This window comes from Mauremys reevesii, linkage group 11 (assembly GCF_016161935.1).
Source record: "Mauremys reevesii isolate NIE-2019 linkage group 11, ASM1616193v1, whole genome shotgun sequence".
Classification (NCBI taxonomy): domain Eukaryota; kingdom Metazoa; phylum Chordata; order Testudines; family Geoemydidae; genus Mauremys; species Mauremys reevesii.
In genome coordinates, this window is record NC_052633.1 from 42,338,024 (window position 1) to 42,365,707 (window position 27,684).

The window sequence follows — 27,684 nt, forward strand, 5'->3', positions numbered from 1 at the left end:
TTAAATGCCTTTCCTTTCAAGCAATATTAAATACATAGTTTCTGGCAGATGCATTCTAAAGGACATCTGATTAAAACCAAGTGTTAAACTAACGTGATATGCAAACAAAGAAATTTCATAAGATTTAGGAGCCTACGTTTGATGCAGGAGTAGCTTCACCAGTGAAACATCTCAGAAGGAAAATTCCTCATAGATGCAGCAGAATGCTTGAGTGTGCCCAAAAGACTCAGAAACCAGAAGACACAAAATGAACCCCAAATGTATTATTTTTTTAAATCTCATGATATTTAATCCACTCTCATTATGATTTTGGAACACTTGAGATTGGCAATACTGTATCTGGTCAACATTTCAGATACCCTTCTTTACCCTCCTCCCCCCATCAGAGGGGGGAGGAAAGTAAGAGATGTTTTATTGGACTAAAAAGAATGATACCCTAACTCCCTGATGATGTGTAGAGGAGAGAGTCAGAGCGGGCCTTTCCTTATATGCAAATGAATGAAGGAATGTGCGAAAGGGAGAGGAGTTTCTCTCAAATTCACTAAATTATAATTTTCTGACATGTAATAAACAGATTTCCAGTTTTCAGAAATGCTCTTCCTATATAAATTCAGAGGCTGATTCCTATTGTATTACATTTGATTAGAAAACTGGAATGCCTTTTACTATCTCAGTTATTTTTTCATCCTCAGTCACTTGGTGGTTACACTTTGTAAGTATGAACTCATACCCTTTCCCCTAGATTTATTCAAAAACCACAGCAAAACCCTTCTCCCTCCAAAAAGATACAATATTATCTTACACGAGCAACAAAATATGTTGATGACTGGGAGATATGGAAAGGCCGGTGCACCAAAATGTGGTTTCAGTGCTGTGTCTGCATAAAATTAGTGAATAGCATTCTCAGAGCACATTTAGGCTGACACCACTGGTGATGATTTACAATCAGGCAAGTAAAATAGCCCAATCTTATTAATTTTTATTTCAGTAGGAGAAAAAGGGAAACATAACAGTGTTTTCCAAATTGGGAGGAAAAAACAGCAATAAAGGAACAAAATCAATGGGACTACTTGCATAAGCAAAAAAGTGAGCAGAAATATAACTCCAAATCACCAAGGAAGGGCATCAAAAGTTTCAAAGTTGGTGTCAAAAGTAATAGGATTTTAAAAAGAAAAAGAACAATGCCAAAAAAGATAGCGATGGTGCTGATATTTCACACAGTCAGCATTTAACTTTGATGTCTGCAACAAGGTGTATTATGCAGAAGTTTGTTAAATATTTCTGACAGGAACTGAATATTTTAATCATCCAGCTTGCTGAGATTTCCTGATGTGGAGAAACCATAATTAGCGTGTGTGTATAAATTCTATTTTTCCCCCCACTAAAAAACATATTATTGAATGTGACTATTATTTTGTGTGTGTGCATGCGCATGTGCGCGTGTGTACAACAAAATTTTTATTTACAAATTGTAGCATTCAAGTAAACTTCTTAGTTCCCCTTTCAATTTCTAAGAACTTTTTTCTATCAAGGTAAAATCATTTTTTAAATAAAACAGTTTGTTATTAATTAAAAGTCAAATCCTGCAGCGACTTGTGCCGTACATAACTTCACTCTATCTAGTGGGATTACTTATGTGAATAAATATTTGCAGAATTGGGTTCGATGGGATAAATGGTGCAAAACAGTTACTACACTATTTGCTGCTGTTGAGTAATCTGCCTATGGAACTAGTCACAGTAGTAAGCACTACAACTGGTAAGTTTTTGTAGGATCTAGTTCTTAAACTTAGTAGATATCATTAAAACAGCATTTTTTAAATATGTAATTTATTTCCTCCTCTAATTTTTCAGTAGAGAAAATATTTCCACAAAAGGAACCTTATTTTCATATTAGGCTATACTGAAACTTGATTCTCCCTCCCCCCAAAAAGGCTACATTATGAGTCCAAATTACTAGACAGTGACCATTTTACAATATCCTAGTACATAATTACACTGTTCTAATGAAAAATACTGTTATGTTTTCTTAGTGACCAATCCTACAAAAACACACACGTGGAACATATTCATATGAGTGAAGTTACTCATGTATAAATGTCTACAGGATCAGTTCTTAGTCTCTACCTTCTGGTAGCTACAATTTGTTTTCTGGTTCTGTATGTACATTTTATAAAAAAGTTGTAAATGAAAGTGAGCTCAACTATATCATTGCCTCTGATTCCCAGTTTGAGGTAGAGTCAGGAGGTTAGCAGAAACTTAGTATCAAAATTTAACTTGTCAGTGTTGATTTACTATTTCAGAATAATATCACAAATTGATTTGTCATAATTTATTGTCCTGATTATTGTCCTGATTATTAGGCTGTGTACGGAAATTCAAGTTCTGTCAAGTCAGCCTAGAAGATAAGAAAGGAAAAATCTGGTGGAATCTTCGAAAAACTTGCTATAAGATAGTAGAACACAACTGGTTTGAAACCTTCATTGTCTTCATGATTCTCCTCAGCAGTGGTGCTCTGGTAAGTGAAATGTGTAACAGGCATGTCATTTCTGAGAGAAAACACCCTTTAGAAGAATGATTAATCAAAGAGAGATGTATACACTGTTTTTTTTTCCACTAGGAAAAAAATATTTTAATAAAAAATGTCACATATCTGGAATGCCATATGGGGACACCCAGAATTCCTTTATCCTACCATTAGTAGAGATTCGTTCTTCACACTGTTCTGGCCAGAGCTTGTATTGGGATCAGGTTGTGAGTGTGTGGACATTCTCTTTCAACAGTCTGGCTGGCTCAGACATATCCCCTTTGGAGTCTGTCAGCCCTGTCCTGAGTTGCTGAGAATACAGTAGCAGAGATGGCGCTGCCCTTTGTATGTAACTCTCTTTCCCTCCTTGTGCACCTCTGCGGGGGCCAGCCACAATCTAGCTCTTATTATTTATGGGGAAATGGAAGTGGTGATCAAAGCCAGATTTTTATAAAGGTTTGATCATATGAAAAAGAAAACCAATATAAAATGACATGTAAAAACTCTTATCAAGGTTCTTGGACCATACTCCTGTATAGATTCCTCCAGCCAAAATCCTCTCTCCTCCCACGCCTTCTGGGTGTCTTTTATTGCATAGAGAAAGCTCATAGATTTTAACATGTTCTTTATATTTGCTGCCTTTTAATTTGTCATATTACCTTCAGCTCTGTCTACCCCCTGTCACTGCACACACAAAATTCTGGGGTAATGTTGTAGTAGCAAAAACATCAGCAGTTGAGGACATTGTGACAAATTTTGTAGATAGCAGGTGGTAGGAACAGCTGGACTGCAAGATGAAGGAAAGGAAGTGGAGGAGAGTTTTTGGTATAAGAAACTGCAGGTGAGTGCATGGATGGGGAGCTGGTTTTAGAGAATAGGACTAATGGGGTCCAGGCTGTCTGTTTCCATTTAGGAGCAGGAGTCCAGGGGTAGACATGGGAGGGTGACAGGTGAACCACTTGATTTTGGTGGTTGACTAGACAGCAACAAGAAGACTTCTTTTGTTTGTTTTTAAGGAACAATGCTTGCAAACACTTTTAAAAAATCCCACAATGGTGTAGCAACCCTAGACATGGAATCCCTGTGAACTTTCAGTGCCTATGATACAGATTACACAGATATGTATTTCTTATAATCCCAACCTTTCCCTTAGGGCGTGACTCTTGAATTTAAAATTGATATTTCTGATGAGTCATCTCTAGGCTTCATGACTACTTGCTAGGCATCCAGTAACAAGGTATAGAGCATTGACTTGCTTCTCACCAAATTAATAAATCTTCTGGGCCACTTAATTTCTATCAAATTAAATTTCTTGTATGAAAAGTTCTATTTATCTAAGTAGTAACTTTGATTAGTAGAGGGTACTTTTTATTCACATATTAGAAACAGATCTTCGTATCCATGCTTTATAAGGGCAAACCACTGTCACATAATTGTCCTAATTTCTTTGACCGGGTAACATATGACTTTCACTTTAATTAGCCATTTACCCTCCCATTATTTTTTACCTAGCTACATACCCAGTCTAGTCTGGCAAAATTCTCCAGATTACATTTTTTAAAAGTTCTCTAGGTTTGTAGCCAAAATCTCACAAAAATCCATTAAGCTATTCATTTATTTTGACACTCTATCACAGAGGTGGGCAAACTATGGCCCACGGGCCACATCCGGCCTGCGGGACTGTCCTGTCCAGCCCCCGAGCTCCTGGCCCGGGAGGCTAGCCCCCGGCCCCTCTCCTGCTGTCCACTCCTCGCCCCGCAGCCTCAGCTCACTGCGCCGCCGGCACAATGCTCTGGGTGGCGGAGCAGCGAACTCATGGGGCAGTGCAGCTGCAGAGCCATGGCATGACCCAGTGCTCTGTGCTGCGTGGTGGCGTGGCTGCCTGTCCTGTTGCAGCCACGTCGGCAGCCACCAGTGCTCCAGGCAGCGCGGTAAGAGGGCAGGGAGTAGGGGGGGTTGGATAGAGTGCAGGGGAGTTTGGGGGTGTGATCAGGAGCTGGGGGTGTGGATAGGGGTTGGGGTGGTCAGAGGGTGGGGAACAGGGGGGTTGAATGGGAGCAGGGGTTCTGGGGGGGTTGGATGGAGCAGCAAGGGGAAGTTAGGGGCAGGGTGTCTGGGGGTGGTCAGGGAGAAGGGGTGGTTGATTAGGGCGCGGGTCCTGGGGGGGCAGTCAGGGGACAGAGAGCAGGGGGTGGATGGGGTAGGGGTCCCTGAGGGGTCATCAGGGACTGGGGGGTTGGATGGGGCAGGAGTCCTGGGGTGGGGTGTCAGGAGGCGAGAAGCGGGGGGGGGGTGGATAGAGATTTGGGGGTCGGGCCATGGCTAGCTGTTTGAGGAGGCACAGCCTCCCCTAACCGGCCCTCCATACAATTTCAGAAACCCGATGCGGCCCTCAGGCCAACAAGTTTGCCTGCCCCTGCACTATCATGTATCCTGCTTATGTTTTAAAAAGAGACACCTGGAAACAAGTGTCTGTTTATATTTTCTATAGTTATTCACTGCATGAGATGTCATTTGAGGGTTAGGGATGTGTCAGTTACAGTATACAGCATTGGGTCACTGTGCCTCATTTCTTCTTGCCACATACTTATTACATACTTTTGTGAGCTGCAAGTATTAACGTCTAATACTGCCTTGAATTGAGATTTGGTTTGTCTGAGTCACAGGGTCTGTGTCTGGGATGACAGTAGACAGTTTTCTAAAAACCTTTGGAGGATTGCTGTAGATCACTCCCATCACCATGTACCAAACACTTAAATCTCAAAAATAAATTTTGTTATCAGTGATAAATACTACCTTCAGAAAACCTCCTGAATTGGAAAGTTATTTACCTTTTCCTTTTCACCTTCAGCCAATGCAGCCTAAACTGTAACTTGCAAAGCCTTATGAATACTGAACTTGAATACTATTTGTTTGTTCACAGGCTTTTGAAGATATATATATTGAAAAGCGTAAGACTATCAAGATCGTGCTAGAATACGCTGATAAGATCTTCACTTACATCTTCATTCTGGAAATGGTGCTAAAATGGGTGGCCTATGGTTTTCAAACCTATTTCACTAATGCCTGGTGCTGGCTGGACTTCCTGATTGTTGATGTATGTACTGTATTTTCTAAATAACCTATTTTTACTCTTCTGTAAGTTGGCCATCCTACTTAACTCATTCTTAGTCATATGTATAATGAGGACAGTACTCTGGGTTAAAAATGACCAAAAAATCACAACTGGTGAACATTTCCCTGATGCCTTGTGGTTATTTGATGACTCATTAAAACTGCATTTGTATGTTCTATTTCATTCTGCATCTTCTGTTTGTTTTCAGCAGTAATCCAGTAATCCTCATGTTGATTTTATAGCATTCCTGCTTGATGAGGTGGCAAGACAACTTTAAATATAACCCTACCATTTTTCAGCCACTTCTGACCTTCTAAAGCAGTGATGGGCAACCAGTGGCCCGTGGGCCATGAGGATAATCTGGTGGTGGGCCGCCAGACAGTTTGTTTACATTTGCATGGCTGCCTGCAGCTCCCAGTGGCCACGGTTCACCATTCCCGGCCAATGGGAGCTGCGGAAAGTGTCGCGGGCCACAGGGACATGCTGGCTGCCGCTTCCCACAGCTCCCATTGGCTGGGAATGGCAAACTGCAGCCACTGGGAGATGCAGGCGGCCATGCAAAGGTAAACAAACTGTCTGGTGGCCTGCCAGCGGATTACCCTGCCAGGCCGCAGGTTGCCCACCACCGTTCTAAAGCTTATATTGGGAACTAAATCTTTCTTTCTTTTGGCTTGGCTTGGCTTTTCTCCTCAGTCTCAGTTTTGGCTTGGCTTCTGTCTGTATTGTCTCTCTGAATACTATATTTTTAAAACAGAAGTAATTATTTTTATGGGTAATAGAATTACTGTTCACTGCTAGCTATGATAAAAAAATAGATTGGTATCTTCATAAGCACCTGTATGAGTTAGGAGCACTAATCACTGGGATTTGCACTCCAAAGTCATTTAGGTACTTTAAAACTCCCATGCATATATTTTATTTTATGACATCTACATGAGTTCATTCTCATGAGTTCTTTCTGTCTTTGCAGACATTGGGAAAAATTCAAACAAACTGACAAGGCCACACAAATTCTTGAATCCTGCCAAAAGTTTTAAATCTGCAACCAGCAGCAGTTCAAGCAGATCCCTTCCTTTCCTGTAAATACTTCGGTTTTTAGTTGTTGGGTCTCTCTTTTTTATGTTTATGTTCTTTGCTTCCGCAGACAAAGCAAGTTAGTAATTCAGCTTCTCCCAACCTATTTGTTTTAGAAGTTTAATTTGTGTTCATTTTTGCATAATAATTATCTCATTTTAGATTCTAACTCCTCTCTCCCTCTCCTCAGCTGAGAAGACATTAGAGCATTGAAACTCTAACCTTCTCTTGTGGGTTTCCTTTGCCCACATATCTAGGTAAAGTCCCTCCCTCACCACTGCAAAAAAAAGCATAGAATTAACTCCCCCTTCTGAGACAGGAACAGTGGCTCATAAGAAATTTAAAACAAGTGCTGTGACTCTTTCCCCTCTTTCCTGTTCCAACAGCTCTGTTCTTTAGGAGAGGAAACAGGTTGTTTCCCTTATTTTCAGACCTCTTTCCTCTACTTTTATGTGGCTAAAGGCACTATCTTGTGGGCCTAAGTGTTGCAGCATGCTCCTGACTGTCCAGAGATTGTGGTCATGGCACAAACTGATAGTTTCTAATTTTGTTTGAAGAAGATATTCTCCTCTAAAGACTGCATAGGATCCAAATGGGGACTGCTGATTAAAACTAAAATGTTAAATGAAAACATTGGATAATTTCATAAGTAATGGGAAGCTAGTGGTTTCCCAGCTATACTCATCCATGGCTCAGCTGCTAGGATTGCTGTGCCATGGTAGAATTCCACACACTATATCTCCAGAAATGCATGATGTTTAATTTTCCATTTCTGTTTGTCCATCAAGGCTTGCTTTTTAATAGATACTATCCCCGCCCCCGCCCCCAATACAGATTTTGGGATTAGTATCTCTATTTAAAAAAAACCCTGCACCCTGCGTCTCATGAAGATAAACTACCTTTCCAGAGACATCCTTTGGTAGTACGGTGATACATGGACTGCCCCTACCCTTGCTTTTTAAGACATTATCTTTGAGACTAGGAAAACCAAGACAAAGGGAAGAGAGCCAATTGTCAGAAAATGCAGTGTCTTATAATTAAATTCTGAAAAACTAATGAAGCAGTGGCTTCCTTTGTGAAAGACATGGCTTCTCAGAAACCCTGTAGGCAAAATGCATTAGAGATAATCTGAGGCTTCTAAGCTGCTTTTCCCAACACAGCAACAATATGGTATGATCCTGGAGGATAGGTCCATCAATGGCTATTAGCCAGTCTGGATAGGGATCCCACCTGCTCTGATTGTCCCTAACCTCAGTTTCCCAGAAGCTGGGAATGGATGAAAAGGGATGGATCACTCAATGATTGCCTGTTCTGTTCATTCCCTCTGAAGCACCTGGCATTGGCCACTGTCAGAAGACAGGATACTGGGCTAGATGGACCTTTGATCTGACCCAATATGGCCCTTCTTAGATTCTTATCATAACCATAAAGTTGTATTGTTCCCTTTAAATATGAAGAACTCATCACAGTGCTTCATAATATTTCACTCACCACTTCTTGAATAGTTGATTCCTAAGTGTTTTGCTATGAGAACTTTGCAGCCAACTCAGTTGCCAGGCACCAGTTTAGTTAAGATGGAACCGGTTTGTTTGTTTGTTTTTTTGGGGAGGGGTGGGTGTTTTGTTTTTTTGTTTTTTGTTTTTTCCTCCATAGTTGATAAGGTCTAAAGTCTTCAGGAAAAGTTGGAAGAAATAGCTGCAGAAAATACAAAGAAGCATAAGCATTCTCTCCAAGCTTCTGAACAGCTCGGGAGCTGGTAGTCCTCTAGTACTGTATGCAGCATAAATATTCCATTGGTATTCTGACTCTGCAAGAAGTAGATATTGGAACAGAAACTTCAGGAGAAGTCCCAGGCAAAATTCAACTGAAATTTCTTCCATCAAAACATCAGCATGACTATGCCCTTGCACATCTCATGCCCATTCTAAGTTTGAAAGAGCTACTTTTACACTACTCCAAATGCACAATAAAGCTATGCAATCAACTGGACCTGAGGGTTTCATGCATTGAGGTCCCACCATAGACTTAACAGCACATAAGAAAGTTACCAGTGTAAACACTAAAATCACTCAGTAGTTGATATGCTCCCAAATAAACTTTACCAGCACTGTTTAACCAAAAGGATTCTTGTTATAATGGATTTTTCAGCTGCAACTGGACCAGAATTCTCAACAGTTATACTTTTTCTTTTTCTTAGCTGTTAAATTTTTGAAAAGCATTGCCAGCTCCAATGTTTTCATGCTTTTACATGTTTTTATTTTACTCTTGGCTATGGAATGTTTTCTTCTGCTGTTCTTTACTGCTGGATACTTCTTGTTGCTGCAAATGGCATGAGATAGAATGGAGACTTTCTTACTTGGCATTCATTGTCTGACATCTTCCCTACACTTACCACTAGAGTTTAGCTCTTTGGAGGTATAATCTTTTTTTGTGATTGTAATGTAAAACATTTTAGACTTCTGTTTTGAAATTTTCCTATAAATAGCTGTCTGTTTAATAATATTTAAGTTTCTACACTTTTTGGTAGGATCCAGAGTTGGTGTGTCCTCTAAGACAAACTGATTTCATTTGAACTGCACCTAATCTCTGCAAATATAAACATGCACTGGAATGTTTGGTGTAGATGCCAATTTTAGAAAGGAAAGGTATTAGGTAAATAATTGTACATTAAATAAAATATAACTCTTAAGAAATTAAGTGGGAGCCTCTCTGCAATGACTGCTTCCAAGAGTATTGGTGACTCTGGGTCAGCATATTCAGCTAGGTCATCAAGAAACAGTATACCTGACTCCTGAGGCTGGAAGGCTGGTGGACCCAGATCCACCACTCACCACTACAGTCAACAAGATGGGGCATAATAAGACAGCAGGACGACTCCACCTGTTGATTCAGAGGATTTATATTCCTCAGGTGAGTTCGAGACCTGGATGGCAACGCTACTGACTGTACTGAGACAAAGTTATTCCCGATATAGATTCTAGAGCTTCTTGGGCATGTTCCCACTCCAACAGAGCACAACACACTGCTGAGAATCAGTGGTTCTCCCCACAAGGGGACCCAAACCTCTTACCAATGTAATCCCACACACTGGTTCTAATGTGGCCCCTTGGATCCTATCCTAGTCCTGTCATCACTAATGAAGGGTCCATTTGAGCCCTTACCCTCATGTTCCTTTGCTCACCTATCTATGAAGGTTGTATTCCTGGTTGCAATTACCTCAGCCAGAATAATAGGTAAGTTGGGGGCCCTTCTGGCTGACCCGCCTTAGACAGTCTTCCACAATGAAAAGGTTACCTGAGGTTGCACCCCAAATTCATCCAAAAATAACCTCTGAATTTCATCAAAACCAGGTCATCCACTTACCTGTCTTCTGTCCAAAGCAACATGCCACCAGAGAGGACAGGTAACTACACTCTCTGGATGTCTGTAGAGCCTTGGCTTTGTATCTGCAGAGGACAAAGCCCTTCAGGAAATTGCCTAAGTTGTTTGACTCTTTTGGCAAATGTATGAGACAAGACGCCTACTCAAAGAGACTGAGCAAATGGTTTCAGCTGCATCCTGCTTTGGTTACGAGTTAGTGGCAACATTCCCAACACAAGATGGGAGGACTCACTAGACCAGAGCCCCATCCCATCAGTGGCTTCACTTAGAAATGTCCCTCATCTGTAGAGTGGCAATGGTGGGGTTCTGTACAGACTTCTGCAAAACATATATGCATCCTTTGGCAGAGCAGCCCTTTAATCTGTGGTACAGCATGGTTTCTTGCACCCCTGTCCTCGATGAATACTGCTCATGAATCACCTTGAGTGATCACTATCACTCAAAGAAAGAAAGGTTACTTACCTGTATAGTAACTGGAAGTCTTCAAGGTGTGTGGTCACTATCTGTATTCCACTACCCGCCCTCCTTCCCTTCTACTGCGGGGCCTTATCCTAGGACTATTCCTAGTAGAAAGGTAACTGAAGAGGCAGTTGGTCTGCACCGCCCCTTATGCCCTCAGTTTGGTGCACAAAGAAGTAAAGGGTGTATATGTGGACTAACAAACACAGCCAACAAAAAAATCTTCCAGTCTCAGGTGAGTGGAGTACATAGGGACTGCACATCTTGAGGAACTCCAGTTACTGTAAGGTAAGTAACCACATTTTATACCTTTTGTCTGCTAGACTGAAGAGCTGTGTATTATCAAATTTCTGTTCTCCATGTGTGTATTTACATAGGCTGATCAAATCACCACTTAATCTCCTCTGATAGACTCAAGAAGCTCGATCAATTTAGTTTTTCACCAAAGGCATGTTTTCCAATCTTTTAATCATTCTTGTGGCTCTTCTTTGAAAAGCTGAATTAATAATTGCACCAGATCTATGCTGTAATGTAGATTATTATTTCCCAGAAAAGAGAGTAACAAAAATGAATGGCTGTATGCCGCAACTACAATAATTTTGTAGTAATATAATAAAATACTTCATGAAGTATTTTGGCTGCAAACAGATCATTTTTAATCTACCTTGTAATGACAAATAATGATAGTCTATTTTATTACTGAACATGCAGCAGTAAGATTTAGTTCCTACAGTAATATGCTTAAGTGTAAATTCCTTAACAATCTTATCCATTACACCAGTAAAGAAGCTTTCTATTTTCTGGAACAAAGTGATTTCAGACTCAGTACCTTCCACGTGGATTATGTTGCCTACTGAACTAACTGAAAAAATACTCTCAATCCAACTAACGAAAACTAAGTGGAAAAATCTTTTGATTAAATGGATGTTATCATAGATTCTTCAAGTTTCCTGATTTTCTAATACTTTTCATATTCATTTAATGTCAAATTCTGAGAAAATTACAGCTCATATTGCATTTGGGAGAAACTTACAGGTGCTTGACAACTTCTGTGGATTGTTTTCTGAGTTTAGTGAAGAGTTGAGCCAACCTAGAGCCTTTCATCCAAATCCTCATCCGCTTACAAACCAGGATGGCACTGATAAAAATGCAAGTCAGTTCCAAACCACCTCTGGTTGTGGTCTGACCAAGATTTTGCAAAACCAAACATGGGCTCCTTGCCCCAGCTATTCAGAATAATTTGTAACGAAGTTTTAGCATAGTTTGATAAGAGACACTCCTGTCAGAAGATATATCATGCAAGAATTTTCTTGTTGTGTTGGCAATTAGGAGGGGGAAAGTACTTCCTAATATGAATAAATTAAGTAATACTCAGATCTGTGAATCATCATTCCAAGCAGCCTTACTTCGAACAGTCCTCTGTATAGGTAGGGGAGGTAAGCCATAGCAGGAAGACTTCTATGGAGCTGAGGGACCTTCACAGAGAAAGAGAAACACTTTTTCTTGCACAAACTGAGTAGCCTACAACTGATTACTTTTTAGTGTACTTTGATACTTGTGAAAGATGCTACAGAATTCAATAAATAACTTTTTGGCACAAGCTTCTTCATGCAGCACTGAATATAAAGCCTTTAATAAAACACAAGATTGATCACACAAACTAATTACTGAGTTACATATTGACACATCAACTCTTGATTAATAGTATCCTGAATTCTCAACAGACTTTGTTTTTTTTCTTCATTGTGGTGTTTGGGCCCTGGAGAATAGGACTACTATAAGTTTCTAAGGACTTTAAGCATAATCCTTTTCCCAGTGAAGCTGATGTCAAAATTCCCATTGATTCCAGATCAATAAATCAAAAGGGTTTCTTACACTAACAGGATTTCATCAGCTTGACAAACTTTATGTATGAGAAATTTTGTGCCACCAGGATTTCACGATGATGCCCTTTATGAAACATTTTTGAATAAGGTAGTAACACTGTCACAGTCAAAATATTGTGTTAGTAAGAATCATGGAGAAAGTCATTCCAACCTTTTACTATTTTTCCTGAGAATGTTATGATTCATCCATACTATGATTTCTCAATGTCAGTAATGTCAGAAAAAGACTATTTGTGTTTTTTAGTCCAGCCCACAACCTGTATTTTGCAAAGGTACTTCCTTTATCTAACCTGTTCATGCATATATGTAATGATAGTATCATAGATCAAGAGACTAAGAACTTCAGAAATTCACTAACAACTTGATGTCTCTTCTTTTCCAGTTTTTTTGCTACCCAGTTGCTCTTGCTGTTAGAAGCATAGGGCATCTAGGAACATTTTCCTAATATCCAGGCTGAACTTTTCCACCTTTAGCCATTATATCTTCCATCCTTCAAAGGGCTATAAAAGATACATACAAATAATTTTTCTTTGTTTTTTTGTGTAGGTTTCCTTGATTAGCTTAACAGCTAATGCCTTGGGCTACTCTGAACTTGGCCCAATTAAATCACTTCGAACGCTACGAGCTTTGAGACCTTTGAGAGCCTTGTCGCGATTTGAAGGAATGAGGGTAAGATAAAATAAAAGAACCTGAACTCTTTATTTCATAAAAAGTGACTATTCATACAAACATGCACAAGAATTTTTTTTAAAAAAGGAATGCTGTACTCACCTTTATTGCACCTCTGTTACTGCGTTCTACAGAACTGTTTCATTATGTTGTTTCTAAACATATGCAATTATATGCATTAGCTGTGCTCATTTGAGTTACTTAATCTCTAATTAATCTTCAGAAGTTTTTTAGCTGTCAGTTCCCAGCAGACTTAGCTGTAACAAGTTTAAAAGTAAATTGATTCTATTTATATTTTTTCTCATAGTTAGCATATTTTTAAAGTAATCTTTGTATAGTGGAATCTTTATATAGCTTTATAATCTTTATATATTTTGCATACTTTATATACAGTATGCAGAATGGCTTCATGTAGGTATAGAAAAAAACAGGACAAGAAGTGTTTAAATCTATTTTTATTATTCTGTTGGCTGTCAGATGAAGTTTATAGGGAATAAAGGACAGAATGATCCCTTTCTTTATTAGAAAGTTAATCACAATAACTAAAATATCCTGATTGCAGTAAGAGCCATTTATCAAATATGCATACCTACATATAATATATTTGGTTCTCTTTTCTACAGAAACTGAATTATTGCACAATATCTGTATCACACAGAAAAATATAGATTTGATTAGTATTTTGCTTCTGTTGATGTTTTTCTCTCTTGTAAGGTACCATGAAGACACCCCATCTAATGTTATGTGAAACACATATTCAGTGTGCTTTTATGATTTCTGCAGTAACTACTGTCAACATGTTTGTGACCCAGCATTGTGGGAGATATAAACCTTGTTTCATTCTTTGCTGCTTGGATGTATTTATGTAGTGACACAGATGAACATATGTAGCACTCTGCCTCAGTTACAAGAGTTCTTCGAGTGCTTGTTCATGTCGATTCCAATCAGGTGTGCACGTGTGCACATGCATGATGGCCAGAAGATTTTTTCCCTTAGCAGCATCTATCGGGTCAGCCTGGGCGCCCCCTGGAGTTGCACCCTCATGGCATCTAATATAGAGCCCTGCCAACCCACCACCCCTTCAGTTCCTTCTTAGCGCCAGTGATAGTGGTTGGAACTTCCCTTGGCTCTGGCTCAGCAAGTTTCTTCATTATTCCATGTATATAGTTGGTTAGTTGCTAGTAGTACTCCAGTTAAAGTTGAGTATAGTATAGTAGTTGAGGGTTCCCCCCCACCCACTCTGGCCTCGGCGTCATGGCATGCCATGGTCCCCAGGATGATCCACACTCGTCATGTCTTAGGTGCCTGAGGGAGACCCATCAGAAAGATTGTTGCAAGATCTGCTGCAAGTTCTGCCTGAGAACACTTAAAAAATTGGAACAGCGGCTGAAGATCCTCACAAAGGCAGCCTTGCACCCCCATTCTGAACCGGACATGAGAAACCTGACCCCTACAGCGGAGTCCTCGATGTGGAGTGCTCCAGCGCTGTTGGCGACTTCGGCACCGAGGAAGGACTCCTCCAGGGATGCTCTGCACCTCCATGGCTCCTCACGGGGCACATCTGATAGTAGGCACTGCTCCCATTCGCCAGCACCTCAAAAGAAGAAAAAGCCAGATGACCATTCTCCTCCAGCTAAGCCTCGAGAAGTGTGACCCCAGGTGGGCCACTCCCTGGAGTCTCCCTCCGGGGCTGTGTCGACTCCAGTCCAGGTGAGGCAGTCGAGTCCAGCCCCACCTCAATCAAGAAGCATACCAGGCTGCCAGCTATCTCCTCCACCTGTTGGCACCGTTCTTACCTGCCAGGGATGAACCCTCAGCGCGGACGGAGTCCCATTCTCCAGTGCATTCTAAAGGAAAACCGGCTATGATGTCGAGGTGCTCCCCTTCGCCTTGTCCATCGGCACCTACACGTTCCAACAGAGAGCCTTCCTGTTCCCCAAGCTCTCGACGTTCAAGGCACAGAGGATCGGCTCCTCCGTGGTCTTCAGTGTCTGAGACCTCAGAGTCAGAGTCTGACTCCTATCACTTGAGTAGGAGCAGAAACTGTAGAGCGAGGTCGGGCAGAGACAGAAGGGAGCATCAGGTGTGGCCTCCGCAGTGGCAGAACCCGCCTCAGTGGTCCTTCTGGACCCCCTGGGCTTATCACCAGGGTCAGGGAGGAACCCAGGGCCCACGCTCAGCGACGTCTTCAGTTGCCTCCACCACTTTCGTGCCACCTTCCACTGTGTATACACACCCAGTGCCTACAGTCCCGATGCCTTTCCCTCTGGCACCATACTTGGCTCCGACTTTGGCACTGGCCTTCGCGATGGCGACACACCCGTCTCCTACGTCTGCACCGTTGTCAACATCAACCTCAATGCAGGCACCTATGGCCCAGGTGCTAATGTTGGCACCTGACCCCCCGCCTGGCGGCTCCTGTGAGCATGCCGATGCAGCTCCCTCCTGTGAGACTGATGCTGATGCCAACATTGGCTACGATGCCTACAGGCTCAGCACCATCATCGGCGGCACCACCTCCTCCAATGCTGCCCCAGGAGTCATGTGACCCATCCAGGGCAGATGGCAGGGAGCTTCCCACCACCGGCACACGGCTTCCTCCTCGTCGATGGACAAAGTGTTGGCAGGGACGTCCATAGCTCCTGCATTAGAGGACAACAGAGTTCTACTGCAGTTGCTCTGCAGGGCTGCCCAAGATTTGGGCATCAAGGCTGAGTAGGTAGTTGAGGACACAGATCCCATGGTGGACATCCTAGCACACTCAGGGCCTTCACGGGTAGCATTACCCCTCATAAAGACAGTGGTGGACACCAACAAGACTCTATGGCAGACACCAGCATCCTGCCACCAACTGCCAAATACAATGAGTGCCGGTATTTCATCCCCTCCAGAGACTTTGAACATCTCTACTCCCATCCACCTCTGGACTTGCTGGTCGTCAATGCATCTAACCAGTGGGAGAGACAAGGTTTCCAAGGTCCTTCTCCAAAGGATAGGGATGCTAAACGTCTGGACCTCATGGGTAGAAAAATCTATTCCACTGGTGGTTTACAACTCCGTATTGCTAACCAGCAGGCCATTGTGAGCAGGTACTCTTATAACACCTGTGCTTCCATGGTTAAGTTCACTTCAGACTCTTGGTCAGAGTTACTGCCTTGGTGGAAGAAGGGAAATTAGTCCCCCGTGCTTCACTGCAGGCAGCCTTAGATGCTGCCACAAGAGTCATGGCGACAGGGATGGCTATGCAGCGGGGGGCCTGGTTTCAAGTCTCAGGATTACCCTACGAAGTCCAACAAACAACCTCCCATTTGAGGGTGAGACTCTGTTTTCATAGGAGACAGACAAACGGCTCCACAGCCTAAAAGATTTGTGAGCCACCCTCAAATCCTTGGGCTTGCATACCCCGCCACACAGCAAAGACACTTCCGCCCACAACCTCCTCAAAGGTTCCAGCAGCAGAACTGCCAAAACAATTCTAGGAGAAGGAACTGGAGTGGTAGAAGAAGGCAACTTCCCTCCGCTAATCAAGGCCCTAAGACCTATCCTGGACCTGTGCAACCTCAACAAGTTTGTGAGGAAACTCAGGTTCCGCATGGTCTCTCTGACCTCCATTATCCCTTTGCTGGATCCAGCAGACTGGTATGCCGCCCTCGACTTGAAGGACACTCATTTTCACATAGCAATCGTGCACAACCACAGAAAGTTCCTTAGGTTTGTGGTCAATGGTTCCCATTACCAATTTCCTGACCTCCCTTTCAGCCTGTCAACGACAGCTCGAGTCTTCACCAAGTGCATGGCAGTCATCGCCGTCTTTCTGCGAAAACTTCAGATACAGGTATTCCCATACCTTGACGACTGACTGATCAAAGGCCAATGCAGGGCTCAGGTGGCATTCATCAGAGCCACCTTTGAGAATCTGTGCCTCCTACTGAATGAGACAAAATCAACGTTGTCCCTGGTCCAAAGGATAAAGTACATGGGGCAGTTCTGGACTCAACCCTAGCCAGAGCATTCCTCCCACAGGCAAGATTCCAGGCCCTCGACACCATGATCCAGGGACTCAGGCAGTTCCCCACTACCACCACGAGAAATTGTATCAAACTTCTCAGCTACTTGGCGGCTTGTAGCTACATGGTTCAGCACACCAGACTTGGGCTTCAGCCACTTTAGTCATGGCTTACGTCAGTGTACAGACCTGCCAGGGACAGCTTGGACAGGATCATGACCCTGCCTCACCCTGTCCTCAACTCGCTCCTGTGGTAGACAGACGCTCAGCAGGTGTGCTCAGGAGTCCCCTTCGCTACCCCACAACCATCCCTGATGCTAGTGACAGACGCATCAGACTTGGGATGGGGAGCTCATATGGGGGACCACAGGACGCAGGGCTTCTGGTCACAGACAGATCTCCGTCTTCATATCAATGTCAGGGATCTCAGGGCAGTACGTCTAGCGTGTCAGTCATTCCACCCTTATCTAGCAGGTCGATATGTATCAGTCATGACGGACAATACAACTGTGATGTTCTATATCAAGAAACAGTGGGGTGCACACTCCTCTCCCCTGTGCCAGGAAGCCCTCAGGTTATGGGACTTTTGTATAGAGCCAGGGCTGGCTCCAGGCACCAGCGAAGGAAGCAGGTGCCCTGGGCAGCCAATAGAAAGGGGCGGCACTCCGTCCGTTGTCGGGACGGCACGTCCGGGGCGGTGGTGGCAGTTCAATCAGTCCAACATCCGCAGAGTGCTGGCCTTTTATATCAAAAGGGTGAAATCGTTCACGAAGTCGGTACAGCTCTTTTTCACAGTAGCGGACAGGATGAAGGGTCAGCTTGTTTCGAGACAGCGCATTTCATCATGAATTGTGGTCTGCATTACCAAGTGCTACAATCTAGCAGGAATCCCGGCGCACTCTACAAGGGCCCAAGCTTCATCAACAGCTTTCCTGGCTCAAGTCCCCACCCAGGAAATCTGCAGGGCGGCGACGTGGTCATCGATATACACTTTTGCCGCACACTATGCAATTACTAGGCAGTCCAGAGATGATGCGGCCTTTGATAGAGCAGTACTCCAGTCAGTGGGCAGCTCCGACTCCACCTTCTAAATTTGCTTGGGAGTCACTCGATTTGAATCGACATGAACAAGCACTCGAAGAAGAAAAAACAGTTACTCACCTTCTCGTAACTGTTGTTCTTCAAGATATGTTCTTCATGTCCATTCCAATATCCACCCTCCTACCCCTCTGTCGGAATAGCCGGCAAGAAGGAACTGAAGGGGTGGTGGGTCGGCAGGGCTATATATTAGGCGCCATGAGGGCACGACTCCAGGGAGCACCCAGGCCAACCCAACAGATGCTGCTATGGGAAAAATCTTCCAGCCATCGTGCACATGCACACGTGCGCACACCTGATTTGAATGGACTTGAACAACACATCTTGAAGAACAACAGTTATGAGAAGGTGAGTAACCGTTTTTTCAGAGAGGAAGCATATTTTTTCATGTGCACCAGAAAAAGAGTATGAAATAACTTACGAATAGGTGGTAAATATTAGCTGCTTTAGACTGGTTGCTTTTTTATTTTTTAAAAAAAAAGGCAGCTCAGGTTTCACATTCAGAAGCAGATTAAAAACCAAGTCCCCCATTTCCACCAGCCCTTCTCTTCTCTTCAGAACTGTGAGAGCACCTGCTAGCCCACCACCTCATCACCAAAGCCTAGACTCTCAGAAGAAACACCAGGTTCTGGGTGAGCGTAAAACAATCAAAATACTCTCAGTGCTCCTTCCAGGATTCTCTGAGGAATCTCTCTTGTATCGTAGGAGAGGGAAGAGAATGTTTCTCTTCATGAGATGAGCTGTCAGTAATTGCGGGGTGGGGGGCAAGCAGGAAACCAAGGTGAACCAGGTGAGAATGTGAGGAGTTTGATAGCGTGGGGGAGGAGGGAGGGAAAGTTGGAATACTGTTGTTAGGAAGAAGGATTTCTGTAGTGTTCATCATATGCGTGTGACTGTGTGTTTCCCTGGGAACCTTCCCTCTTTTTCATCTTTATAAGCTTTTTCCGGGTGCCTTGTCCTTAGTAGCGGAGGACTAGATGCGTACACTTTCTACAGTGGTGAGGTCCACAGAAGTAGAGTTAGAAGCTGTATGATAGAAAAGTGACCTACTTTAGTTGAGGCTTTGATCAGGGTGAGCAACCTTTATTGGATTTAAGTTAAGTGACCTTGTTTTGATCCCTTGTGCCAATGAAAACACCTAACCTGTATTATAATAGAATTGGATATTCTTCATTGGATTCTTCTTGACTGTCCTTGTTGTGACCCACTAGCCTGAACTTAGTAGAAAGAAAGTATGTTCATATAGTTGCTCTTACAGAGGTCCATTGAGTTTGCTTAGGTCCATGATATACTGTAATTAGTATTTCCCAAGAGGTTGTGATCTGGGCTCTCTCTTTACAGGAGCAAATTCCTTTTTGGGATTTCAGATGCAGCCTGCCTCTAGTCTGTAATGAGGTGCATCTGTTACAGTCCTCTGATAGCTACTATAAAGTGACTGAGCGCTGTTTTCTGGAGATATGGTGGCCAAGGAAGGACCACTATCCATGTTATGATAATCATGGGAACACAAGGTCTTATTTTCAGATGCAGAGCAGATGTCAGAATTCTCATTCTTAGCAGTTTCAGAATCATAGGGCATTTGTTGGCAGGAGCCCTCTTCCATTGTTAATGCTTTCCATTGCAAGGTCAGTGCACACCTTAGAACATCAATAAATTAATAAATGTTCTTTGTTTTCCAGGGTGAGGAAAGAGAAATTGTGTGGAAGATGGGTGGCAGGGGAGAGGTTGTTAAATAGACAAAAAAAAAGAGAGAGAGAGAGAGAAAGAGAGTGTAAAAAATCCCCAGGCAGGATGATTCTAATGCCACATGATCCTGTAATAGAAAGTGGAAAATGAAAAACCTATTGAACATGTCTGCAAGCTATGTTTCCTTTTATTTATTATTAATAAAGCAAAAAACATCTTAGGTAAGACCTGATCTTTAGCCGATTGATAAGGCAGAAAAAAGTAGTGTTTCCTACAGTTAGGATTGCCCAATACTTTCTTTTATAAGCCTCAGTTTTCAGTTGCTTATAACTTTGTCAAAATGTAACTGTGTAAACTGAAATACTCCATTCTAGGGGTCTGCCTCAGGGTGGATTTTTAGTAAAGTTTATGAAAAAGTAGTGTGTGATTATTAAACCAACCCTGTATCGTAATGCACATGCACAATGGGATGAAATTAAGATTGCACAGACAGCCTTAATTCTGGCATTTCCTAATATTTGAATACTTGACTTTACAACCTTAGCATTTGACCAAGGACTATACATACTAAATAATAAGTTAAAAGGCCCCTTTTAAAAGAAAGATTGTGAGGCAAACTCAGGCTTGGATTGAAAATCTGCTTACAATCTTAACTATGGACTAACATCTCTCCATAATCCTTTTAGTTGTGAACCATTCTTATAGGTTGCTGTAAGTCTCCTCCCTCGAGTCCTTCATCAAAACCTTGTGTGAAGCCTTCCAGCTTCAATGATGGCACATCATTCCGTGTTTGCCTATATGGTACCTGTATGTATTTTTAAATATTATGTTGTAATCCCATGCGTCTTTTTAGATTGTAAGATCTTTGGGACAGAGCATCCTCTTTGTTTAGTACAAGCTATGTATTGTCAAGCACAAATTGCACTTAGTGGTATATATCCATATTAGGACTTTTGTAGCAGGAAATCAATGTAAACACCCAAATCTTTCTGACAATAACCATTTGGTCCATTGCTCATGCTCAAAGTTTCTGCTAACACACTTGTCATTTCCTGTAGTTTTCTGGGCAATACCGTAGAAAACACAATTTTACATCACTTTTTCTCCTATGTTTGGAAAACATGCCTTACCCAACTTTTTAGTAGACACATGTAACTAAGGCGTAACATTTTGTTATGAGGACAGTAGATTTTAACAAATCCGATTATTACTAGAAATATTTTCATGTTTTGGGTTATTTTTGTTTTTGTTTTTAATTTAATCCCTGATCTGTAGATACAGAATATGAAATTGACTAAACAAATGTGAAATTAGGCAGTCTATTATCATTGTCCACTGAGTAAAATATATGCAGAATATAAATGTTGAAAAGTAAATTTGATTTTTTTAAATATTTTTAGTTTTAATTACCTAAGGAAATTGGTTTATTTAAAATAGGTCTCGTAAACTGACAATATCCATTTAAATATTTCTGATTGTCATTCATATAATGTACTCCAGAATGCACAAGAACAATAGCTTAATCTTTAATTCCTTTCATTAAAATACCAATTCCCTTAATTTTATTGTTGATCTTTGTTCTTGGCACATTAATTGATATCCATGTACCCTTTTTCCTTCCAAAAGAAATTTATTTACAAAGTGTACTGTATCACTGAATCACCACCAGTGACATTGGCAACATTCTCTAGCATCCCACAGATTCTTTAGGATCCCACAATAGCTAGTTCCTGCCACCTACTGTATACAGAGCAGAATGGCATGGAATATAAATGTATGCAGTGTGGTTGTAGCCATATTGGTCCATGGATATTAGAGAGACAAGGAGGGGTGAGAGAATATCTTTTATTGGACCAACTTCTGTTGTGAGAGACACAAGTTTTTGCACTTACACATCCCCTTAGGCTTGCAATCCTGATCTCCAGCCAGAGCTGCAACGTCCACACTGCCATTTTTGGTGCATTAGCTCAAGACCTGCTTGCACAAGTCTCTCTTCCCTGGGCTGCGAGGCTCTTTCCCAGCTGCAGCAGACATATGCAATGAGTCTCAAAGGATACACTATTCAAAATTGCCCCTGTTTTTTTCCCTCTGGTCACCAGGCTTTCCCTGGGTTTCTTGCCAACTGCAGTTTGTGTTTTGGCAGACCTCTCGGGCACACATATTTTACAGCCTTGTATTACTGACGCCTCAGATCAGACACCTTTTAGGTACTCTTGGCTCTTAGCAGACGTCAGAAATATGATTTCTAAGCAATAAAATTTGCCTATAGTCCTATCTCTGCTGCATTGTCACACCAAGAATTCAAACAGTTCAACAAATGAATGAAGAAAGTCAAATTCATTATGAAAAACCTGACTTCAACAATGACTGCAACATCTCCAGGAAATTATTTGATATTGATAAAACTTGTGGAGACTTACTTTCTGTCTCTACCCATTGTCACCAGAGTTTTCTTAAGGACCCACCATTTTCATTACAGAACCCTTTTCTTCAGTCTCTCAGTCCTTAGGGCATGTACAAAGATCCGGGCACTGGTGGTCTCTGGTCCACATTCTAATAGAAGCAATCTCATTTCAAGACTTTATGGACACATCCTCTCTACAGGAAGATGACTCTGCAGTTAGCATGTATAGCAAATCCAACACCAGGGCCGCCCAGATTGGGGGGGGCAAGTGGGGCAATTTGCCCCGGGCCCCACAGGGGCCCCCCATGAGAGTTTTTCGGGGCCCCTGGAGTGGGGTCCTTCACTCGCTCCGGGGGCCCCGGAAAACTCTCGCAGGGCCGGGCCCCCGGAGCTTCTTCTGCTCCCGGTCTTCGCCAGCGGGGGGTCCTTTAGCCCCAGGACGGAAAGCGGGACCCGCCGCTGAAGTGCAGCCAGGTCTTCGGTGGTAATTCAGCAGCGGGGGGGCCCTTCTGTTCCGGGACCCGCCACCGAAGTGCCCCGACGACCGGGCTGCACTTCGGCGGCGGGTCCCGTTTCAGCGGTAATTTGACGGCGGGGGCCCCCGCTGCGGGTCTTCGGGGCACTTCGGTGGCGGGTCCCAGAGTGGAAGGACCCCCTGCTGCCAACTTATCGCCGAAGGGGGGCCCCCCGCCGCCGAAGACCCCAGGCCCCCAGAATCCTCTGAGCGGCCCTGTCCAACACCTGGGGATGGATAATGACATGCTATAGGGAAGGCTTTTCCCAACATAGGAGAGGTTCCTGAAATCCATATATGTAACTCAAATCAAAGAGAAGTGGAAGCCATCAGTACAGCTCTGTCTTTAGTTGCTGAGAAACTATGGTCTCAGGAATATGGACTACCTCTGGAGAGTTAAGACATAAACCCTGTAAGTCACAGATATTGACCAGAATGGATTACTTTCAGGAAGACATGGAGGTAGGTCTGAAACCAACTTCACTTTATGAACATTAGTGCTATTTATGTTGGTTCAAAATCAGCAATTGCTCAAATCTAGGATCAGGCTCGTTTTCTTCAATAAGAGACCTTAGCTTAATCTTTTTCAAGCATTTTTTCTTCCACATGCCATCTATTTATGTAAAATTATTTATTTGTAGCTGTCACTTTTGTAGAAGAGCAGCGGCATCTCAAAGCTCTATCTATTTAGAATGCGTATAATTGATGATGACACAATTGTTGTGCAGATTGCTTTGTACTTCATCACTAAAGAAAATTCCACTTTTCATATGTCTTGAGAGTTCATTTGACATTTTGCCTCAAACTATTTCAAAAGGATTAGCTAAGGTACAAGTTGGAAGCATAAAACAGAGATCTAACATATCTAAAATGAAGCTGGGTCTAGGACAATCACCATGCATCTTTCTAAGTTTTCACTAGAAAGGCAGATAACTTCAAGTATCAGTATTTTCGTTTGCAAGATGAATTTAAGGTATTGCGTGAGAGGAATTTCAAGTGCTCTCCAACCAGCTACAGCCAGTAGGTATCACAGTACACCAGCAGATCCGCACCCATGTTCTGGACAGAAAAATCCCTGAGGGCTGAGACATGGTGAAAAAATTCCAGTTTCATTAAACTGTCTAAATTGGCTCTTCAGTTCTCTGTGGACTCTTCCTCAAAGGAGCAATAACCCCAAAGGTTAGAACTAATGGAGAAATTTTTGTAGAAATTAAATTATCAGGTATAAAGAGTCAAAGCTGTTCTCCCATGGAATACCACACTTAAGTTCCTTATTCAACCAGCAGGAGGCACTCTTCTTTCTGCCACCTTAATTACCCATGTTATAATGGCAAAAATATTGATCATAATATAAGCTGAAACTTTACATGCTTTTATATACACTGAAATAAAATCATATTTTAATTTGAAAGACCTAACAAGATTATTATAAGTGGTGCTTGAAAGGTACTCTAATAATCCAAATGAACATATAATACAAAGTGGTCTATTTCTGTGACAGGGTTGTCTTCAGTAAGTAAAATAGTAATGTATGAATAAATATACTGTAAAGGTATTATGTGTTTTACAATTCTTGAAGTCCTAATTTTGTCAACCTCTGTACTGTTTGCAAAGATCTATAGATCAATCAGTCCTTATCATCAGTCATTGTTTATATTCATCAGTAATGATTTGTCAAATTTATTAATTTGAATGTTGTATTTCTTTAACATGTATTTCTTTTTTCCCTTAGCGTACACATTTTATGATTACATCTTGCCACTTTTTAAAAAAAATAATTCTTATTTTTCATCTTGACATTTTAGTCTTCACCTTTTTTCATGTCGATTCATTGTGTGTTTTGTAATAAGTATTTGAAAAATAAGATAATTTGTAACTACATTTTGGAATAAAATATTTTTGCCGTTAGCCTTTTTAGAAGAATGCCTAATTACTTTGCTGCTATAAAAATTTTTACAAGCTTTTCTCCCCTGTATTTCTTTATTAGGTGGTTGTGAATGCCCTTTTAGGAGCAATACCATCTATTATGAATGTTCTTCTGGTTTGTCTTATATTCTGGCTAATTTTCAGCATAATGGGAGTAAATTTGTTTGCTGGCAAGTTCTTCTCCTGTGTTAACACTACAAGTGGTAACCCTTTTCCAAAAGAAAAGATTGAGAATAAAACTGAATGTGAGGATTTTATGAAAAGCCATGAAGATGTCCTGTGGAAAAATGTGAAAGTAAACTTTGATAATGTTGGAGCTGGCTATCTTTCTCTGCTTCAAATAGTAAGTGACAATTCTGTATATATTTATATTGTTTAATTCCCTGTCTATAGTTTATAGAAGCAAAGTTGGATTCCTTAATTTTCATTTTAGCCCTAAAGTCATGAATAATCTATTGGTGAAAATTGTTAGTGCATTAAATATATTAAAATGTGCGAGTCTTGGAGAAGGAAACTGTTTTTATGATTACCATGGAGATTACAAAAATGTAGTTCCAAAGCAGACATTCTGGACCTTTATCAGGGATTAATAGGTGGCTTGCTTAATTATCTTTTTGATGCTCTTCCATGCAAGCAGATTAATATTGGTATTTGGTATCAATTTGGCAAGCTCATGTGTAAACTTTGGAAGAGGAGAGGTGTTTACTATCAGCCAGAATATATAGAATGAAAAAGAGAGGACTCTTGCAAGTTCATCCCAAATCTATGCAGATTTCACTAAAATATTCCAATGCCACAGAGTAAAGGTAAAATAAAAATGTACCTGAGGTTTTGTTGTTTTGTTTTGTTTTTTACTTACCCTATCTAACTGTGCAGGGCATAGACAAATGTGATTTTTACCATGCTAGCCCAGTGAGCAAACTAAAAGACCTTGCCCATTTTTCAGAGGAAGAAAATGAGGAGGAGGATAAATTCAGTGATTTAAAAGTAGAGATCAAGTAAGAGGGTTTTAAACCACCTTCCTCTTTCTCCATGTTGTATGCTGTCTCCTAGTTTTTCTTCAGTTCAGTTGCTTTCCAACCATTACCCATGTTTTGGGGGGATTTTGTTTAACTCTAGGCCAGCAGGTTCAAAAGAACTAATTAGTGTCATGATTCTGAGCACAAGTATTTTCCTAGCAGACCATCTATAGAATGAAACCAATTAGGACAGGAACATGCATTTCTAATCAGGTTCACTTGGCAAGCTGCTTCTGGGAAAACATTTGTGTGCATAAGCACACTCTACTTATTCTCTTTCAGACTCTGGTAGGCTGGTAGTCCTCTGATGGCAGGCTACCTTTGTGATTGCTCTTGGGAGAAACCAGCACTTAATGTTAAAGAGGGTTAGGCAATTGCATAAATTATCTATTCTGGATTATATGGGTGTGCCCGCCTCTGTTATATGCACTGTGGTTCAAATGTGTATTTGAATATGAATTCCACATATATTCACCATGTCAACATACTACATGTTGTTTCTAGTAAAGTTAAAAAAATTACACATTTTTGTATGGTTTGTTTTTACCCAATATTGTTATTTATGTAGTAGAGATTACAGTATTTTGGGGGGGACAGTTTCATTGATTTCATGTTTCTGTTTCTTTTTTCTTAAAGTACCATTTTTAACATATCTAATAAGTAATTATTAACAGAAGAGATGGGCAAATGCCAGACAATAATTTCTCATGAATATTTATTTGAATTAACTCAACTTGCATCAGCCCTGGTCACACCTTGATTGTCTTTGACCATTTGAGTAATGTTTTTTCACATTTATGTTAACTGAAAATGACTTCACATCACAGAATCACTTCAACTAAATAGAGGCTAAATGCAATAAGAAGGTGCCAGTGAAGAACCCAGGAGGAAGGGAGGAGCTCATCAACAGCTCTCTTCTGACAAGCCCATTTCTCCACCCAGGCATGGTGGCCGTATACTGACACATGCCACAGTTGCTTCTAGGACAGAGGCAGTTTGTGCTAATAGGGATATGATTAGTGGTTTATTAACTGAGCCAAAAGCCTGTGCTCGGGTGGACCTCTCTTGCCATTGTAGCTCCAAAGGGCATGCAATACTGAAGCATTCACTGCTTCATAGAACTCTGCCACATCCTTTTTCATTGGAAAATTGCATACCATTTGCTTTTGAAAGACTTCTTTTTTAAGGAAAGTAGAGGGAACAAGTCAAATCCCAACATCTTTGCACAGTATACACTCAACAAAAGGGCTTTGGATTGCAGTATATCGTGCCCCTCTTAAATTATCTCAGTACTTGGTTTTTGTGTCCAGTGTGCAAGATAATACACATCAGAAAGAATTATTTGAATTGCTTGCACACATTGCTAGATATAAAATAACTGTGACTGCCCAGGAAGAAAACCTGGGCATCACTGTGGCTGAATGGAAAAAAACTGTTCATTTCCCAGTGGTGGTCTTAAAAATGAAATATTAAGATGCATAAAGAAAGGGATAGAAAATGATGTCTTGCCCAGCCTTAGTTGGAATGCTCAGTTCCAATGTTCCATCCTGGTGACCCCATCTGACCAAAGAAGCAGCATCGGGGGGGGGGGGGGGTTTGAAAATGACTAGAACAGGGGTCAGCAACCTTTCAGAAGCGGTGTGCTGAGTCTTCATTTATTCACTTTAATTTAAGGTTCTGCATGCCAGTAATACATTTTAACATTTTTTAGGTTTCTCTCTATAAGTCGATATATAATATAACTAAACTACTGTTGTAGGTAAAGTAAACAAGGTTTTCAAAATGTTTAAGAAGCTTCATTTAAAATTAAACTAAAATGCTGATCTCAAGCCACTGGCCTGCTCAGCCTGCTCCCAGCCTGGGGTTCCGTTCACCTAAGCCAACAGTGGGCTGAGCGGGGCCTGCGGCCGGAACCCCAGGT

The 27,684-nt window shown here is 41.6% G+C and overlaps 1 protein-coding gene across 11 annotated transcripts in view; it reads left to right on the top strand.

Moving 5' to 3' along the window:
• LOC120374780 (sodium channel protein type 2 subunit alpha-like) overlaps positions 1-27,684 on the top strand; it is a 243,300-nt gene that overhangs the window by 140,259 nt on the left and 75,357 nt on the right. For all 11 annotated transcript variants that reach the window (XR_005586242.1, XR_005586239.1, XR_005586240.1 and 8 more), the window contains 4 exons: positions 2,363-2,517; positions 5,450-5,623; positions 12,988-13,110; positions 24,806-25,087. Coding sequence is in view for 7 of the 11 variants with exons in the window: in XM_039495004.1 (XP_039350938.1) it covers positions 2,363-2,517; positions 5,450-5,623; positions 12,988-13,110; positions 24,806-25,087 (734 nt within the window). In the remaining 4 variants the exon portion in view is untranslated. The remainder of the gene's footprint in view (positions 1-2,362; positions 2,518-5,449; positions 5,624-12,987; positions 13,111-24,805; positions 25,088-27,684) is intronic.